The sequence below is a fragment of the Porites lutea genome, chromosome 8 (assembly GCF_958299795.1).
Source record: "Porites lutea chromosome 8, jaPorLute2.1, whole genome shotgun sequence".
Classification (NCBI taxonomy): domain Eukaryota; kingdom Metazoa; phylum Cnidaria; class Anthozoa; order Scleractinia; family Poritidae; genus Porites; species Porites lutea.
Genome location: NC_133208.1, coordinates 5778415 through 5795940, shown reverse-complemented (window position 1 = coordinate 5795940; position 17526 = coordinate 5778415). Strand labels below are relative to the sequence as shown.

The 17526-nt window shown below is 39.6% G+C and overlaps 2 protein-coding genes across 2 annotated transcripts in view; one reads left to right on the top strand and one right to left on the bottom strand.

The window, feature by feature from the left end:
• Positions 1 to 91: 91 nt before the first annotated feature.
• Positions 92 to 6981, bottom strand: LOC140946811 (uncharacterized). The gene is made up of 5 exons (XM_073395921.1): positions 6773 to 6981; positions 6150 to 6206; positions 5310 to 5543; positions 4115 to 4219; positions 92 to 2739 (listed from the first exon to the last, which is right to left on the bottom strand). Exons 1-5 carry the CDS (start codon positions 6941 to 6943, stop codon positions 2479 to 2481), a joined length of 828 nt encoding a protein of 275 aa, XP_073252022.1. The 5' UTR covers positions 6944 to 6981; the 3' UTR covers positions 92 to 2478.
• A 285-nt stretch (positions 6982 to 7266) lies between these two features.
• LOC140945611 (uncharacterized) overlaps positions 7267 to 17526 on the top strand; it is a 16334-nt gene continuing 6074 nt past the window's right edge. The window contains exons 1-7 of the mRNA XM_073394624.1: positions 7267 to 10023; positions 11151 to 11400; positions 12547 to 12644; positions 13534 to 13677; positions 16256 to 16313; positions 16826 to 16929; positions 17394 to 17526. The exon at positions 17394 to 17526 is cut by the window's right edge and continues 210 nt beyond it. Of these exons, the coding sequence (XP_073250725.1) occupies positions 7288 to 10023; positions 11151 to 11400; positions 12547 to 12644; positions 13534 to 13677; positions 16256 to 16313; positions 16826 to 16929; positions 17394 to 17526 (3523 nt within the window). The 5' untranslated portion in view covers positions 7267 to 7287. The remainder of the gene's footprint in view (positions 10024 to 11150; positions 11401 to 12546; positions 12645 to 13533; positions 13678 to 16255; positions 16314 to 16825; positions 16930 to 17393) is intronic.

The window sequence follows — 17526 nt, the reverse complement described above, 5'->3', positions numbered from 1 at the left end:
CCCCCCCCAAAAAAAAGTGATCGCGAGCGATTGGAGACCAGGTAGTTATGGACAGGGCAAATAGTACAAAAAGAATAATAAAAAACATCAGCAATTATTTTTATTTCTATCAATATTTACAATATATTTTTTATTTTATTCACGGACGAAATATTGCGACCCAATATTCAATTGGCCTGCGTCACAGACAGGCTAAATCTCTCTGAGCTACAGTAGGTCTCCAGTGACAAGTCCGGTTGCAACGTAGGCTATATTCAATCAGTGAGAGGCAGACTCTAATAGGTATTTTACAACGACAAAGTTATCTTTCATTTTTGTAATCCTTAATTTCAACATCTGCATCCTAAAACGGCATCATTTATAAACTGTACACCTATGAAACATTTTTTTATTACATTGAAAAAAAAAAGCGTTTGGCAATTGAATTAAATGATCAAAATGAAGTACCATATTGCTGTGTTTTCAGGTTCACTTTTCTTTTCGTTGGCTTTCCCCATTATCTTTGCTTCAAGAACCAAAGCAGAACTTTACAAAGCCTGATATTCTGTCAGTTATAAGATGCGGCGGTTTACTTATCGTTAAAGATAGCTTAAGTGGGTAATGAGCAAAAATTTAAACTTCAAACTCGGATACAATTGGCCATTTCCGAGTTCCCCCTGGCCTCTATGTCAAAACGAGTTTAAGTGCTCAGCCTTTGATACGAAAATGAATTTTCATTCTCATCATTTTCACAAGAAAGGTTGTGCACTTGGCCTCATTTTTCATTCAAGACTGCTCCCGGAATTTCTAGAATTTTCGGTTGAATGGTTCGCATTTCGGAAATTCAACAGATTCCTGAATTTGAGGAAACTTTACTATTTACTGCTGTTTCCAAAGTTTCGAAAGTTTTGGTCGAATGGAAAGCGCCCACTGTCTTCAATCTCTGTTTAGGGTCAGGCTCTTGTTCCTGATGTAGATGGCTTCTGTTACTCTTCGTTCAAACCACTTGGTATCTTAGTCTTCTCCAGATCTATCATGTGTCCAGGGTAACCAATATTAATGTGGTGGGACACCTCAGATGTGGTCGTACTGGGTGTCCTGTAATCCGAGAATCTTGCCTTCAAAGATCTTTCTGTTTCTTCATAATATGAACAAGACTTCTTTTGAGGTCGAAAGCTTTTAAGAGTTTTCAATTTTATCCGAGTTTTAAGTTTAAATTTTTGCTCATAATTCAAATTTCACCGGATAGTTGAATCTACATGCACAAGTCTGAATCGTGTGGGGCTTAATTTTCCGCGTTATAATTCTTCTGCAACTAGAAAGGCTATTAGTATAGACAGCAATCAGTACAGTTTTCTTTTCTTAGCTCGATCGCTGGAATAAGAACTTCTCTTTGATGGATTTTAAGACTGAGAAAATGCGGACTGCAAGAAAACGTAAAAACTTCCGTAAAAATTAACCCCACACTGGCAATGATGAATTTCCAAAGAACTTTAGAGGGATGAAGAAACACGTTTATCTCAAACGGTAACGTCAATTAGTACAAATAATTTTCATTTACAGTTCATTACATCTGCTAGAAATGAGTAGTTTAATCCAGTTCTATCCAAAAGAATTACTTTGGACAGTTTTTATCTCCTTTATATTTCTTGGTTTCAGAAATCGCCGTCAACTTGTATTCTATGTTCGCCGCTTGCTGAGTAAACGCGATTCCAAATCTCTTTATTATTTTATATGCATAAAGTTGCGAGACAGATTTTGATTTATACGGTATAGAAATCGACTTCCTCCACTGTTATTTCGGATGTTGTTTTTTCGGTACTTTGACTGAGATAGTTGTATGAAGTTTGAACACAATTTCTAAGAAATGAAAAAATGTGTTCCCAGTGGAAAAAAAAAGAAGACTAGATCAGTCGCAAAAAACAATTCCCGCAATGTCAAAAGAAAGAAAGGATAAAAAACATATAAATTCGCCCATCCGCGATATTACACAGGATATGAACTTAACAGATCTGCGCGCGGGCCGTTAAACTGTAGCCTGCCCAGTAAGCGTTTCTGCGTAACTGGGAGGAAATAATTTATCTGGCAGGAGAAGAGGCTTTTGTTAATATTCTTTAGCGATTTTCACCCTGTTTGATAGACTGCAAAACAGCCGCTTGTCGGTTTTTCATGGCACGAAACACTGGCGTGAGATTCTCGCGCGAAGCGCGGGAGCCAGACACGCTCTAGAGACGACTCTCGCTTGCTCAGGACCTTTCATTTGACCGCTCGCGCGATCTTGACCTACGCAAAAATAGGGGCTGCTTTGTAGTCTACTTGATTAGTGGCATTTAGGAACATAACCGAAAATTCCGGCCATATACCGTACATGGGCGAGGACTTCCAAAGATCTGCGAAAGGACCCAGAAAAGCATCGAAGGACTGACCGCAGTCACCGGAACCAGACGTTTCACACAACAATGGCAAGAACCGCTGTCAAGGGTTTGCTTTATGTCGAGGTTATCTGCCTTCCTGTTTCTCTATATAAGGGGGAGGTGGAAGGGAAACGTCCACTTCTGTGTAGCCAGGCAAGTGCGGAAGCTTTGGCAGTGTCTGGTACGGGGGAGGAGGGGGTCGCTCATCATATCGCGCTATTCTCGATTGCGTCTCCACCCCCCTCTGGCTTGGTCGATCTCTTCTTCTGTGTTGTCTGTGAGGGTGTTGAGAATATGGGCGATGTGCTGAAGAAGTAGGACTTGTCGTCGAAGATGACCTTGACGTCTGCAATAAGAGCAAAGTCATAAGGTTGGTTTTGGTCTCCCATGTGGGTCAGCAAAAGGACATAAAATGGACATAATTGAGTTTTAGGAACTATAATCTGAGACTTTAAGCACCGCGACGCTTATTAAATTTATCAACTTTTCGGTGCAGGGCTTCTTCCGGAGCCGCATAGCTTGAGCTCTCAAAAGGGAATGGGGGTGTGGGGCTGTAAGGCGAGAGAGACACAACAAAAGTTAGTTTATGTGAGATACTTCCCATTTTAATCAGTGATCAGCATTAAAAGACACTGATAATCACAAAGCGATACCTTATTGCTAGGAGCGTTTGAGCGCTTGGACAACACCAGAAGCATGTATGGTTATATGCTTTTAGCGATGCTTGTTACTATTTTTGCTCTAAAGGGCTTCGAGGGGGCGCTATTTCGAGTAAAAACGGCAATCCCAAATTTTAAAAAAACGTGTACCACTAAATTTGGGTCTATAAAATTAATGCACGTTACAGTTTCTGGCAGCACTTTGATCTAACCATTAAAACCATGATACCATCTAACCTGGTATCTAACCATTTGCAAACATATGTGGCGGTTTGATTACATGAAGAAAAGAAAGAAAGAATTTCCTTGGGGGTAGGTTGAGTTGATGATTGGAAATGAAAAGCGCAAAAGAGGAAAATCTCCAGATTCAAATCTGCAGAGATTTCGATCTCTAGAGATTGTTAGGTTAAACTTAGACTCGCGAGATATCAACAGGGCTGTGTACTAAGGAAAATTGAAGGAAGCCCAGTGCCCTGAAACTGTAAAATCTAGGGTGCCCAGCATATTAATTGTATGAAAAATCTGAGATTTTCTAGTCGCCCGGGGGCAAAAGTTAGGCGCCAGGGGTCACTGGGCTCTGCTAGAGCACAGCCCTGATCAAGACCCTAATTAAAAAGGATCATTACACGTTTCTGGGAAACTGCCCACCTACCCCTCCCCTAAGCCAACATTTTGCCCTAAGTGAGAAGTAGGTGTTAATGTTTGCTTCGGGGAGTGGTAGGTGGCAGTTTCCCAGAAACGCCAAATGATACGTTTAAAATCTGAGACTTTTATCCACTATGGAACTAAGGACACAAAGAGACATCACAGTATTTCTGAGATTTCCAGATGAGCAGAAAATTCTCCAAAACTCTAGCCTCCCCACAGACGTCCTTTGGGGTTCGTTTGTCATGCATTCATTTTCTCCCCCACGGTATACCTGACAAACCAACCCCAAAGGACGTCTGTGGGGAGGCTACCAAAACTCATGATTTCCTTAGTACTGTCTCCAACCCTTATTTCTACATCCCCTTTCTGGATAGCTCTGGAAAATCACACCCTAATATAGCAAAATACGCTTACTCTTCGTTGTTCTCTTATTTCTTCACGGGTGTCATTTAATACAGCTGGTGTTGATGAGATCATAGGCGCAAGTGATGAATTAAGTTCAACGGGTTGAGAATTACCCTAACAAAAAGAAAAAAATCAGCAAGCAACAAGATATATACTAGCAAAACATAAATAACATGCATAGTTCCAGAAACTTTCGGATCACTATATGTTTCTGGGAAACTGCCCACCTACCCCTCCCCTAAGCCAACATTTTGCCCTATTAAAGTGAGAAGTAATTAGTGTTAATTTTGGCTTAGGGGAGGGGTATGTGAGCAGTTTCCCTGAAATGAATAATGATCTGTAATTCCATGGGGACCGGGTAGTGGGTAACCTCAGATAAACAGATAAATGGGGGTGGGCTTATTTAACACTAATATAGATTTTTGTTTTCTGGAAGTTGTGTTCAGATCTAGCAACTGTTTAATGCTACAAATCAAGCTGTAGCTTGTTAAAGGGTGACTGTTAAAACGGGGGACTTGGATAGGTAAGGCTTGAACGAGAGGGAGGCTAATGGAGAGATTACAGTAATGTTCTAATGTTGATTATTAATTTCCTTCCAAATATAAATTTTTATAATTATATTCACAACTACGGTTGGTGGATGGTAAAATCTGAAACTCATCCAGTGGCCAAGACGTAACCTCCCAAACAGACATTCTTTTGGTTCATTCGGTAATCTTTGCTCCCTAGGAATGTGTGATAAAGCCCTAAGGTTGTCCGCATATGGGAGGCTAACCAAGCCAAGACTTTAATGAGTCTTTGCTGTAAAAAGGTTCACAAAATCTGAGACTCAGGGGAACTTGCAAAACCAAGACTTTGGGACTCATCAAAAATGGTTCCAAAACTTTGAAACCAGATGAAAAGTTTCTGAGACCATCAACTTTTCAGTAAGTAAAATTAGTTGAAACCCTACAACCCGCTAGCAGAAGTTCAGATCAAAAATAGGGTTGACAGAGCTGTCATTAAGGGTCGTAAGGTCTGTAACACTGTTGAGCTCACTTGATGCTATGGGTGATCTAAGTTGAAAGCCAAAGGTGATACTATAAATTTTTTGAGATGTTATAGGTGGATCTTTATTTGCTACGGCTGGAGTTTCAAAGGTTACAAAAATGTAATGAGAGCCCTGGCTGACTATTTCTCTCTGCTCTTGCAGAGACTCACTCACCTGTAATTGTGGAACTTTATTACAGCAGTTATACTGAAAAAATGATGCTTTAAATGCCACAAATGATCCTTTCATGCTGACAACAAATGTTATTGCAACAAGGCCAAGAAATGAACCAAAAAACATGTTCCACGATACTTCCCGATTGTCATTCACAATAATGGGCATGACAAGCCAGAACATTAGGATGCTTGTGATAACCGTCAAAACACAGAATATCAAGTAGACATGAATCTGAAAACAACAACAAAAAGTGTAATTGTACTCACTTGATGACTTGAGGAAACAGCCAACATTTTGGGATACCACCACTGGTTGCCATGCCAAATGAGGTTTGAGAAATGACTGCAGAAATTCCATAATAATGATGTGTCACTACCCAGCTCTGGATAGTGCTTCTGATTGGCTGAAGCAAATTTCCCTTGAAGTGCGACCAATCAGAAGTAACACCAAGATCTGGGTAGTGTCACCTCATCAGTATGAAATTTCTGTGTCCGATCCTATGACATTATTTCCATGGGTGAGCTGTTTTCTCATTGAGACTAAGGAGAAACATGCATGACATAGAAACAAAAATAAGTTCCCCACAGCTTTTAAAAAACCAAATAGGTTCCCATGATCTCAGGCACGGAACTGTGCGCTTTGAAATCCTAGGACTAGACATACTGCTGGGTTAATTTTTACATGCTCATGCTATTCCCATCCTGCTAAAAATTCTTTTTCCAGAATGCACACTTGTGCATTTACAAAAGCTGATTACATGACCAACTGTTAGCTGTACATTAGATGCGCATCAAATCATACTAAAGTCAGGTTATAAATAAAGATTTCCAAACTCACTGTAAGTTTTTTTGGTCTTTTATAGCTGAGACATCCAATACCTCCAGTGACAAGAAACTGAAAGAAGAAAAAACAGAAACCACCGAAAAGATAACCTTTATATATTATTGACGCAATATTTCAAACCACAATTTAACTATTGGATTTTTTTATTTGTTGGGCGTTTCGTTTTAATTTTATAGTGCAATTCGCTTCACACTTGCTTCACACAATATCCGGTGATACATTTGTGATCGATCACAGATCGGATGTTAAGAAAAAACAAACTGTGATTCTCTAAGGCTATTGATTAGGCCAAAGGTTGTACTCGCTGAAATTTCGTTTTATTTTAAAGGAAGTCATAAGGAATAAATTATTATTTAAACATAAATTACAAACAAAATTTAGAAGCTTACATAATGATTCGATCGCGAAATATTGACAACGCAATGAAGAAATTTCAGAAGACTTTTGTGGGTTCCTATGACGATCCTAAAGAATTATTGCAAATTGCACGAATATTCGAATTTGATATCGTTTACATTGTACTTATACGTGAGAATTCCTCTTCAGTAACGACCGCTTCATACATGTATAATATGATTTCAAACGAACGTTGATCACAGATGTGATAACATACGCACCAATATTCCAGACCAGACTGGAAGGCCTTCTGGTTTAAACGTCAGAAAAGCATTATGATCTTCCTTCCTTGTATTGTAAGCTCCAATCCCGATGCTTATCAATCCATTCAGCATCTGTACTATTCCTACACGAAGCGCTGTTTTGACAGAATAAAAATTTCGGTCCGCCATCCTTCAAAAATTTAGATCCTTGTCAACAGAAACTTGAAGGCGCGGATGCCAAGGTACATGTAAGCTTCAGCTGGCTCACAGGTTATCCAACGTTGCCGCATTTCTATTTTTAAAAGAATATGTACCCAATTTCAATTTTAATTTGTGAAACTTGGATTTTCTTCAGACATCTTGTTTTTCGTCGCTGATAAATATCTACTATGAAAGAAACAGTGGCAGAAAATGGGCAAAAATTTGTTAAGGTGTATTCGGGGGTATTTTTCTTGGTAGTCCTGTGATACAGTGAGGTCAGCGAGGTAACTCAGCTGTTCGAAATAAACCAGCAGGGTACAACATGGCGTAACATGGGCTGGCTGCTTGTTTTCGTGGTTTTGTCATGTCTTTTTTTCATCGGGTGCTCCCTAAAGACTTTATTGATTTATATTCTCCTGGTTGGCGTAAGTTATGGCTTCACGTGCCTTTTCATCATCAATAAATGGGGCCTTGATGGATTATTCGAGGAGTTTTTCAAAGCTGTCGAGTTATTTGGGTTTGGAGCTCCTCATCGGCTGGAAAACCGCATCGGGTACTCGTCGTTCTACTCAAATGGCTCCTTTAACAGCCTCGACGAGGTTCCAAAAGCTCTGGAAGAGGGATTTAAAAAGTTAATAGACAACGTCATCCGCGATTTTATTCGCACATGGTACGAAAATGTCGGGGAAGGAGAACTCTTCATTTCTGAAACCCAGGATGCACTGGAGATGTTATGTTTGGAAGGCTACAAGCGCGGATCGCAAATAGACTCACATTATTTAATCGAGCAGGTTATAGTGGTCTTTCACGGACACTTGGAGAGATTTAACAAAGCGATGGCGATCGTGAAAGCAAAGGATCCGAAACTCCGACTCAGCATTAGCTCATCACAACTGTTATGTCAAACGTACGAATCACAGCTGTATTCCAAGCCACCGTCTTTGTCAAGTTCTGCTGCCGAACTCAGTTATTTAAGAAATGTGGTCGATTCGCTTTTAGCGGCAATGATCCCAAAGGACACGTTTAGTTGTGATACTGGAAGATTTATTTTGCGGGAGATTTTGACTGTACAAGTTGTGGAACCTCTTGTACAACTCTTAACAGACCCTGATTGGATTTGCCAAGCTGTGATTGAGATCCTCAGAAAGCAAAACGAAGGTGATAGGAAAAGCATGTCCACAGCCAAAGAAGACCATGATTGTCTTACAACAGAGGATCACTGCGATAGTTTAAGTTGCGCAAATGAACCACATGCAGCTGGCAAAGTTAATCTTCCCTTGTTAAGTGAGAAAACAACAGCTGTAGATATGCAGAGAACAGCTATTGAACAAATTATTAGTAGGAAAGAAAGTGAAGAGTCTGTGGAAGATATTGGAGAAAGAATTGAAATTACTACACCTGGTGCTTGTGTGGAAAGTCCTGATTTCCGCTGGTCTGTAAGCACAGAGAGACAGCCTCCTGTTGGAGAAAGTCAGCATGGCAGTGGAGACTCATTTTTAGTTATTTCTGTGGATGAAAGCAGAGAAAATAGCACCGAAGACCTCAATCAAGGAAGGAGTAATTGGTCAACAGAGGTAGTTCCACCATCATCAGTGGAGGACAGCAAAGAGAACACCTCGTCAGATCAAAGTAATAGCGACAATAACTGGTCAATGGAGGCTGTTGCTCCACACTCAACAGAGAGCATTACATCAAGCAGTTTGTCATCCTCATGGATGGTTTGCCCTTCATCAGAGGACGAGTCATTCAGAAGAAAGAGTTTTGAAGAAATGAAAGAGTATCTCTCAGAAAGTAACGGAGCTCTTCACAGTTGGAAAGAGATGACTATGTCTTGTTGCCATAAATTTGAGGCAAGTGGAGACAGTTACCGTCCTCTCTCATTGGTTGCACAAAAGGGGAGTAGTGATGAAGAATCTGATGAAACAGGTGATACGCCATGTTCTAGAGTTACCACACGAAGATTTTCTCTTCCAGAATCTGAAAACAAGACTGAAGCTCATAGAAATCTTCCAAGATCTGGAAGTGTGCCGTGTAATCTTTCGTTAGCACATTATGACAACCTAGACATGGAGGAGTTTTATACACCTAAGAGCCCTAGAAAAATTTATAGCCCTCACATTTGTAGCGGGAGCTTCTGCAGCAGTTCTGACAGTTTTAAGTCCGTTTCAAGTGAAGAGGATATTTTAGATTCATACATTGAGCTTGGGGAAGAAGCATTGGAAGAATCTGATGACTTTCACTCAAGCATTGATGGAGCTCACAGTTTTGGGGTAGTTACTAAGAAATCAACAAAGAGCAGAATTACCAAACAAGTCTCATTTGAGGAATGTCCGGGAAAACACTTGTCCTCAGGAGTAGCAAAAGAGTTAGCTACTTCTGAATGTGCTTTCCCCTCCTCCAGCCAAGAAATTTCCAGTCCTAAGAAGGCTATATTGAGAAACAAGAATGGCTCTTCAGAGCTTGATAGCATCAAGGAGTCTTCATGGGAGGCAACAGATAGGGCCAATGTTGCAGATGACCCTTCTACACGATGGAAACGTTTACGTTTGGGGTTTGGAGGTCAGAGTTCAGATTCATTGATAAGTGATGCATTTATTACGGCCAGTAAGAAACTTGTTTCAAATTTCAAGCCACCCTTTAAATTTGATAGTTTCAGTAGTAACAGCACAAAATCTTCAGAGGCAAGCATTTCATCGGGGGGAGAATCTTTGGACCATTCTTCTGCAAATCAGAGGGAGATATCACCCCAAGGGGCAAGCTTAGCTGTTGGAAGAGGCAGAGCTGCAACATACACTTCATGCGGCATAAGACGACTGTCCAGGAGTGATGCCGTGGTAGAAGAGTCAATGGACAATAGTGATACAGACACCTGGTATGGGACACCCAGAGATGACTGGACACAAGAGGCTTTAGGTGTCAATGACAAAGGCAAGGATGAAGTCGACAGTTCCATAATGCGAGTTAAAAGAATGCACCCCAGTGAACTGATTTCTATCCCCATTACGTTTGTTGCTTTGGAGACCACTTGGGAACCAGGAAGAAATAAATACACTCTCTACAAAATAGAGGTCAGTTAGCAGTTCTGTAACATTTATGCTAAATGTAGTATTTATATACATGTACTCATAGTTCAATCCCCTTTTTAATTTACAAGTGGTACTGTCCGATAAAAGACTATCAAAGCACTTTGACTATAATAACTTGCTCTTGTGTTGCTAAATGCAGTATTTGTATACATGAACTCCTAGTTGAATCTTCTTTTTGATTTACAAACAGTACTGTCTGATAAGAGACTAGCACATAGCACTTTGACTATAACAATAATTTAGAGCCCTCAATGCTCTTGTGCTTAGCTTCCAGCCATTTGTTATCCACTATGCTTTCGTCAACTCTGTGTACAGTGTAGATAATGAAAAGACAAGCTTAACACTTCCCTGTTTTCAGAACATGTAATATCCCAACTTTAAAGTGCTTTCAAAACTTGGGAAACGGTGGGGTTATAAATTCTGTGCTGTGTTTCATCATGTAGTGTGCAAAGAAGGTCATGTCCGGCAGCCTGGGATAGTGGATTTTGCTATCGGGCTAGTGATTTTTGTTCTTAACTTGCCCAAGGGGCAAGTGCTGTATTTTGGGTAATTCAAATTGCAGAAGGATTGTAATCAATCCTGCTAATCAAAAAGGGTTTTGGGGCTAGTTGAAATGACTTGTGGGCTAGTACATGCTAGCCACAGCTTGCCTGAATGGCAGGCTGTAAAACTGACTTTCTTTGCATCCTGATCATGTATTGAAACAATAAATTGAAGTATGAAGTTGACATGCAGTCATATTAATTTTAGAGGAGACAAAATAAATTTTTGGTAAAAAATAACTTGAGAAGGGATTTTATAATACCTAGGGTACATTCCTTTGAGATGATCCGGATCAGGATTATTGATCCAAGTTCACTTGTATTTGATGGCAATTTTCCAAGTACAAGCCCCCGGGAGGCTTATAGTTGGAGGAGTGATCTAACGAAGGGTTTTTTTGCATTACCATTTTGGGGGGCCTTATATTAATTTTGTAGGGGCTTATATATGGAGGGGCTTATTTTCAGAATTTTACGGCATCTCAGATCACTGATCCTGATCCAGATCATTCCAAAGAAACGCACCCTTAGAATAGCTAAGCTTACTGACGCTATGACTTCTCTTGACAGTATGACATAAGGATTTGGCATGAGGTCTACACTGCAGCAGTAAAACAGGCCAAGCGTGAAGCTAAGAAAGAGCAGATGAAGAGAAGATTGTATGCAGATGACAAAGACAGCAAAGAGGATGATGAAGAAATTTCTTTGGATAGAATAAAGCAGAATGTTCCTCTAAGGCGAGTGATTAATAGACGGTACAGGGAATTTATGGAGCTTCACAATCGACTGATGAGTGGAGAGCTTGCTGTTCACATGAAAGGTATACATTTTGTAGTAAATTAGTAGATAAATATGACAAGGTTGGTCATGGACCCTTAAGTGCTGATGGAGGCTGCTGCATGTGCTGGTTTTCTCTGCCAAGGTTACTCTCATCCTTGTATAATGCCATCTCAATTGAATCTTGGATTCCAGTTGACCAGACTGGCTGGGTTGTCATGGTGGAGGCCGCTTGCTGGGTTGCCACAGATGCCTTCTTCCTCATGCTTGATCATTGCCTGGCTCCTTCAACCTTTTAGGCACCAGCACACGATCTCATTTACTGGTGATGAGTTTAATCCTTGTATGACACAGGAGAAAAAAAAATGAGGTTTCTATAAACCCATTAAGTCCCAATAGTGACCAACATTAATTTTCTCCTAACAATATCAATACATTGTCAAGAGATTAGGTTATGAGAATTCATAAAATGATCACCTAAGAGAAAATGCTTTGATCTTTTATCAAATTCTCTCAACTTATTCTTTAAGGAAATGTATAGAGATCAGTTTGGAGAATTTGTATGTGGATATTGGGGTCTAAAGTGTTAATAATGGATAACTGCCCACCTACCCCTCTCCTAAGTCACAATTTTGCCCTTAGTGAGAAGTAAGTGTTAATGTTGACTTAAGGGAGGGGTAAGTGGTCAGTTACCCAGAAACCTCACTTTATCCGATCTAAAAAAATCTTTTAAAGGGCTTCTCTTAAGAGGAGTTGAAGCCATGGCCTTCTGGCCCCAGTAGTTCCAATTTCAAAAGCTGGATGGCTCTATCCACCAGATAAATCAATATCCAGTAGATAAGTGTCGCGGAAACCAATATTATTGAACATTCTATCCAGTGAATATCGGCTCATCTAGTAGATAGCATTATCCATCACTAATTCTTTTGAAAAACAGACACCAGGTTACTATTCCGGATGCTTTATTGCTAAATTACAGAGGGATCGTGGAAGCCAATACCAATGAGGTTCAAGGGACAAACGTTCTGTATACGGCTAGGATTGAAGTGTTGATAGGTGGCATAGTTGTGAAAGTGATGGTCATACACTCCGTTTGCAAAGCACTTAAGCTTATTTCGGTAGGCAGTAGTCGTAAAAATTTTCAGCTGTTTATACTCCCCTTTTAATCAATTTCCTCTGACTTTAACAGATATTCTGAAGCCTAACAGAAGATACAATTTACCATTTGGAAGACTTGATCCCGATGTTGTAGAGGGAAGAAGGGATCTGCTGCAGAATTATTTAAGGGTGAGATCCATCAAACTATTTATTTTATTCAGAAACTGCTTCTGACAACTTTCTCTAAAATGATTGCATTTGGGACCAGCACTACATGTACAGTAGCACCCCACCTTTATTAAGGCAACTTTTTTCCTTCCGGCAAAACAGCATACATTTTGTTATAAAAAACCCCTGCTTATGTGGTCACCCATTGATACAGCCAACCGCCACATTTTAAATGCTATCACAGTTAGGGGCTGGTTGGCCACAGTGGAGATCCCTGGATATCCTAGGGACCCACCTTCCATTTAGCGAGGCAGCCAGTGAAACTTTTAGTATGTCAGCCAAAGGTGTCTGTCTCAAAGAGGTGTTCTCTAAGAGAGAGTTTATTAGATTGCTCTTACTGATTTGAAGAAAAATTTAAAAGTCCCATTATAATCTGTATAGACAGATTGCTCCACTTAGTGTTTAATATGCAGGACTAGTGGATTTTGGGATTGGGCTAGTGAATTTTGCTCTTTAAAATTTGCCTGACAAGTTTTTTGGGGTACTTCAAATTACAGATTTCTGAGTACAGTGTACTTTAAGTCAATTATTTTTTCTGTTGTTTAAATTCCTGAGAAAAATCATGTGTCAAGTTGAAAGCTGTTTTTCAAGCTTATCTGACAAAGTGAAATTATAGTAATAATTATTACAATGAATTAATAAAGTTGTTGCAATTAAGTACTAAATAATGATAAATTAGTTATTATTTTACTGTTTGTCCATTTTTTGGAGGGCAAGGCTAGTTAAAACGACTCTTGCACTGGTACATGCTATATCTGTTTGGGCAAGCTGTAAAACTGACTTTCTTTGCACCCTGATATACAGTTACATAAGAAGTCATATTAATAGTGAATAATTGTAATGATTTTAGAGCCTGATATCCAAGCCACCTTTGCGAAACAGTGAAGACCTTCAACAGTTCCTTGGTGTGACAGAAGGAGAGCAGATATCATTTATTAAACCAAGCGTCGCTCAAATGATGAGCCAGTCAGTCCATGTACCAAGGGTAGACAAGGTAATTAATTTTTAATAACAAAATAAAGAGAGGATATTACATGGTCGCGCAGGGATACGAAATTTCTCTTCGAGTGTTGAAAAATATTTCACGAGTGAGCGCAGCAATTGAGTGAAATATTTTTTTTCACCACGAGAAGAGAAATTTTGTATCTCCAAGTGACCATGTAAACACCAATGAAATACCAAACCATTTTATTTAAATAGTTTTTTGGTCTGAAGGTGCGGTTTATTATGAAGCCATAACAACGGCGATAATTTCACATTTGAAGATAACATGTTATTTTCACATGTGAAGATATCAAGTTTTCGTGCGGAAGCCCACTTAGTATTTCATTGGTGTTTATAATAACTGGATTTAATCAATTCTAAAGGGTGTGCAAAAAAATAAAGAAACCACCACTGAAGGAAGAAATGATCACTAAAGTTATTTGAAAAATTTAGAATGCAACGTGTAGCAGTGAAATTGTTGTCAACTTTGGTTGGCAGAAGCAGTCTAAAGTGTATTCAGGGGTACCCAACGTCGGTTTTCTCCAAAATATGTTTAAAACACTTTTAGGCTATCCAGAGTGTCTTGAGATCTCTAGAAATATATTCTAAGCAGTGCTACAAAATTTTTATCAGTTGGGTCATCGAATTTACGAGGGCTTTAGTATTATGTTCCCGAAAATTTTAGGTGTAATTAAACGTTATACGAAAGTGAGAAATTTTGTGATTACTCTCTCCATCACATTTTAGAATCCGAAAATTTTAGGTTTCCTTTGCCTACAAAAAATAGTATAAACTGGTTAGTAAAATATAAAAATTAAACTTCAGAAAATCTTAGGGAATTTGTGAGATAAAGCTTGATAAGTTACGAAAATTGTACTTGAATGGAACGTTCTTCTAGAAATTTTTAGCCGTCCTCAAGTAATAGAAAATTCTAGGCAATATTTGCTTCTCCGAACAGATATTTTACAGAAAACAATCGTTGGGTGCCCCTGTATATTGAAGTAAAGTCTTAATTAAAATGATTGTGAAGGAAGATGAGGAAAAAGGGATGTTCGAAGAGATAACGGTGCATAAAAATTATGTGTATTTGGCTCTTGTATTGTTACAGTGAAGACACTCAAACTGTAGCACTTGGAAGAAGATTGTCCCATCTCAACGTTTTTGAAAACCTAGTTTTTTTTATACATGCTACGTCGCCCTAGAAAATTCGAAGACATTCCCACAATAGATAAAGTTTTTGAGCAAAATATAAAACGACCCCTAAAAATTTCGGCTAAGGGAAAAGCTCGTCAGGTAGTCTTACGTTTTCGTGAAGCTTTCAATGTAGGCTGTTATTTTCGGGAAAGGCGAAAAACAGCCCTAAAGAATTTGCGAGTTTTAAAACACTCCTAGGACGACCGAAGAGATCCATTTTTTTAGCGATGGGAATTATTCATTTATATTGCTTTTAAAGCACTCTAGGAAGCCTAAAGAGGCATTTCAGATCATTTCCCAGAAAAAGATCGTTGGGTGTCTCTGAGTAATTTCTTGGCTTCCATACTGTATAACAAGTAAAGGCCCACACGAGCCAAAGGCCCAAACGGCCGGAGCTTATCCCGGTTTCTTTAGCATGAAGTATGCCTTGGAGTATTGCTACTCCCCACTGGACGGGATGCTAGTCCATCGCTGGGTTACCCCCAGCAGTATGACGCCGGTACCTATTCATACACCTTCGTGAAGAGGAACAAAGTGGAGTAACGTTCCTTGTCTAAAAAAACAATGCGACAAGCGAGGCTTGAACCCTAGACCTTCAGATCTGGAGTTCGAGGTGTTAACCGCTCGGCGACACTCGCCTCCACTCCATAGCACATAAAGACGCATAATTGGCAATATTAACTAAATGAACTTGATAGTCGTGATACAGCCCCTTTAAAATCGCTCCGACTCTGTATGCATTTTTCACAGGCATCCCTTTCTGTAATCTCATCACCAACATTTGACTCTGAATTTTATCAGTCACAGGCTTCCACCAATCAGTTCAGTCACCATGAACACGTCATATTCCCTGTGTTGAAAACACTTCATTGTCGCAACTCGCCAAGGGATGATTTTTCACATCATGATTTCTCCAGTTGCTGTAAACCCTTAAATCAAGTTGTTGTTAGTATCGGTGGTGTTATTTAATAATTATTGTTGAATGAGGCTGAGTATCATCTGAAGAATTATGGAGATCGACGAGGGTGTTGAGCCGGGCCTCGATCTCCATAATTCCTCAGATGATACGAAAGCCGAATTCAATAATTGGTTTATTATTCATTCAAAATAATTCTTAGTTTATTTAAACAAGCGAAAACATGCTTACTTCCGTCGATGTTAAGTTCATCTCGATAGTGCATATTTATCGGCAAGTTTAGGAGATAAAGGTTTGTTCCTACGAAGCCTGTGTGATCAGTTAAAACGGGGCAGAGAAATAAAACAAGTTTACAGGATGATTGCATCGCTTTGTGCTGCTCACTAGTGTTCATTTTCTACAATTTTTTTTTAAAGAAAATTAATTGTAGTTCAGATTTTCTTTTGGTTGGTTTATACCTGTTTTCTTTTCCTACCAGATGTTAAGCAGACAAATGACCAAAGTGATTGACAGCATCAAGACAGCTTTGGATTCAGGTGCATAAACATAAACATAAACAGACCACGTGAAGGGTTCAATGGGCCAGTTTCGGTTTTTTTTACGCACAGCGAGCGAGGAAGAGCCGAAAAAAGAAGGATTTAGGGCAATCTCTTTTCTCACCGAGGCATTTAAATTCTCAGTGGCCCCCTCCCTCCCTCTCCTTTGGTTTTTATTTTCCTCGCGCGTTTATCTCACTCACTCTCGCTCGTTACAAGCTCGCCCGCAAGACAATCCTAAGGAATTACCAGGAGTTTAGGCTAACCGTTAACGCAGAACAAAACTCATCTTCGGCCTTAAAAGCAAACTCCTGGCATTTAGCCTAGTAGACTATAGTCCATTCCCCATTTTAATGTCAGACGACAACAGTTACGTTTGAAGTTATGCTTTATGCATATAGTCCATGTTATATTTTGTTGATAGGACCAGATTTTCCTGGCTCATTTTTCCACTCCGATGTAGATTCCTTATGTCATTTAATTCTTTGTTTTTGTTTTGTTTTCATTTTCAGCCGAGGAGGAAGAAAGTACATCAGGAAATCATTCCAATGTGGCGACCGAAAAAGTGGTTGTGCCCTGGAAATTAGAAGATCAAGATAATTCAAGCAGATATTCAGTGAGTATATGATTATGCTGTGATAGAGTGATTTCACTTGACCTGTGAAACAGATAGTAACAACTTGTGCAAAATAGGAACAGGTAAACAAAAGAAGACAATGGAATTAGTAACAACGATGCAACGCTGTGTTGCGCAAAAAATCGCCGTCGCGAATCGTCTCGTGTAACATCACTTTTATGGAGGACGTAAACAAGCGACGACGAATGTTTCTTTGTCTTCTAAACTTTCTAAACTTGCGTGCGGTCTCCAAGAAATCAGTTCCAGGAAAATTAGCCTACATTTGACTTTTTCAGCGAACTGGAGTAAACTCGAGATAGCTTGAAAACTAAATCGTGAATTCATTTTAAGAGTGCCGTCGCCGTCGTCGATGCTAAAGCTCCTTATTAGGCTGGAGGCGGCGACAAGAAACAAGATCATAAAGATGTTAGAAAAATCAGATAAAATCCTCGTCTTTTTTTCAGGAAACTGATTCCAATCCAGAGATTTCTTTCACACTGCACTGCTACTCGGCATTTCTTGAAGAACGGGATGAATTCTTGCCACCGACACCACCCTCTCCTATGCCTTCCTCCTCTGAAGGATTTGATGAGCCGG

Excerpts from the sequence above, each read along its gene's own strand:
- LOC140946811 (XM_073395921.1), bottom strand. The coding sequence starts at position 6,943 with ATGGCGGACCGAAATTTTTATTCTGTCAAAACAGCGCTTCGTGTAGGA. Across the intron at positions 6,207-6,772 it reads CAGTCTGGTCTGGAATATTG|TTTCTTGTCACTGGAGGTAT; the intron begins GTGCGTATGTTA and ends TTCTTCTTTCAG. Across the intron at positions 2,740-4,114 it reads AAATAAGAGAACAACGAAGA|ACGTCAAGGTCATCTTCGAC; the intron begins GTAAGCGTATTT and ends CTCTTATTGCAG.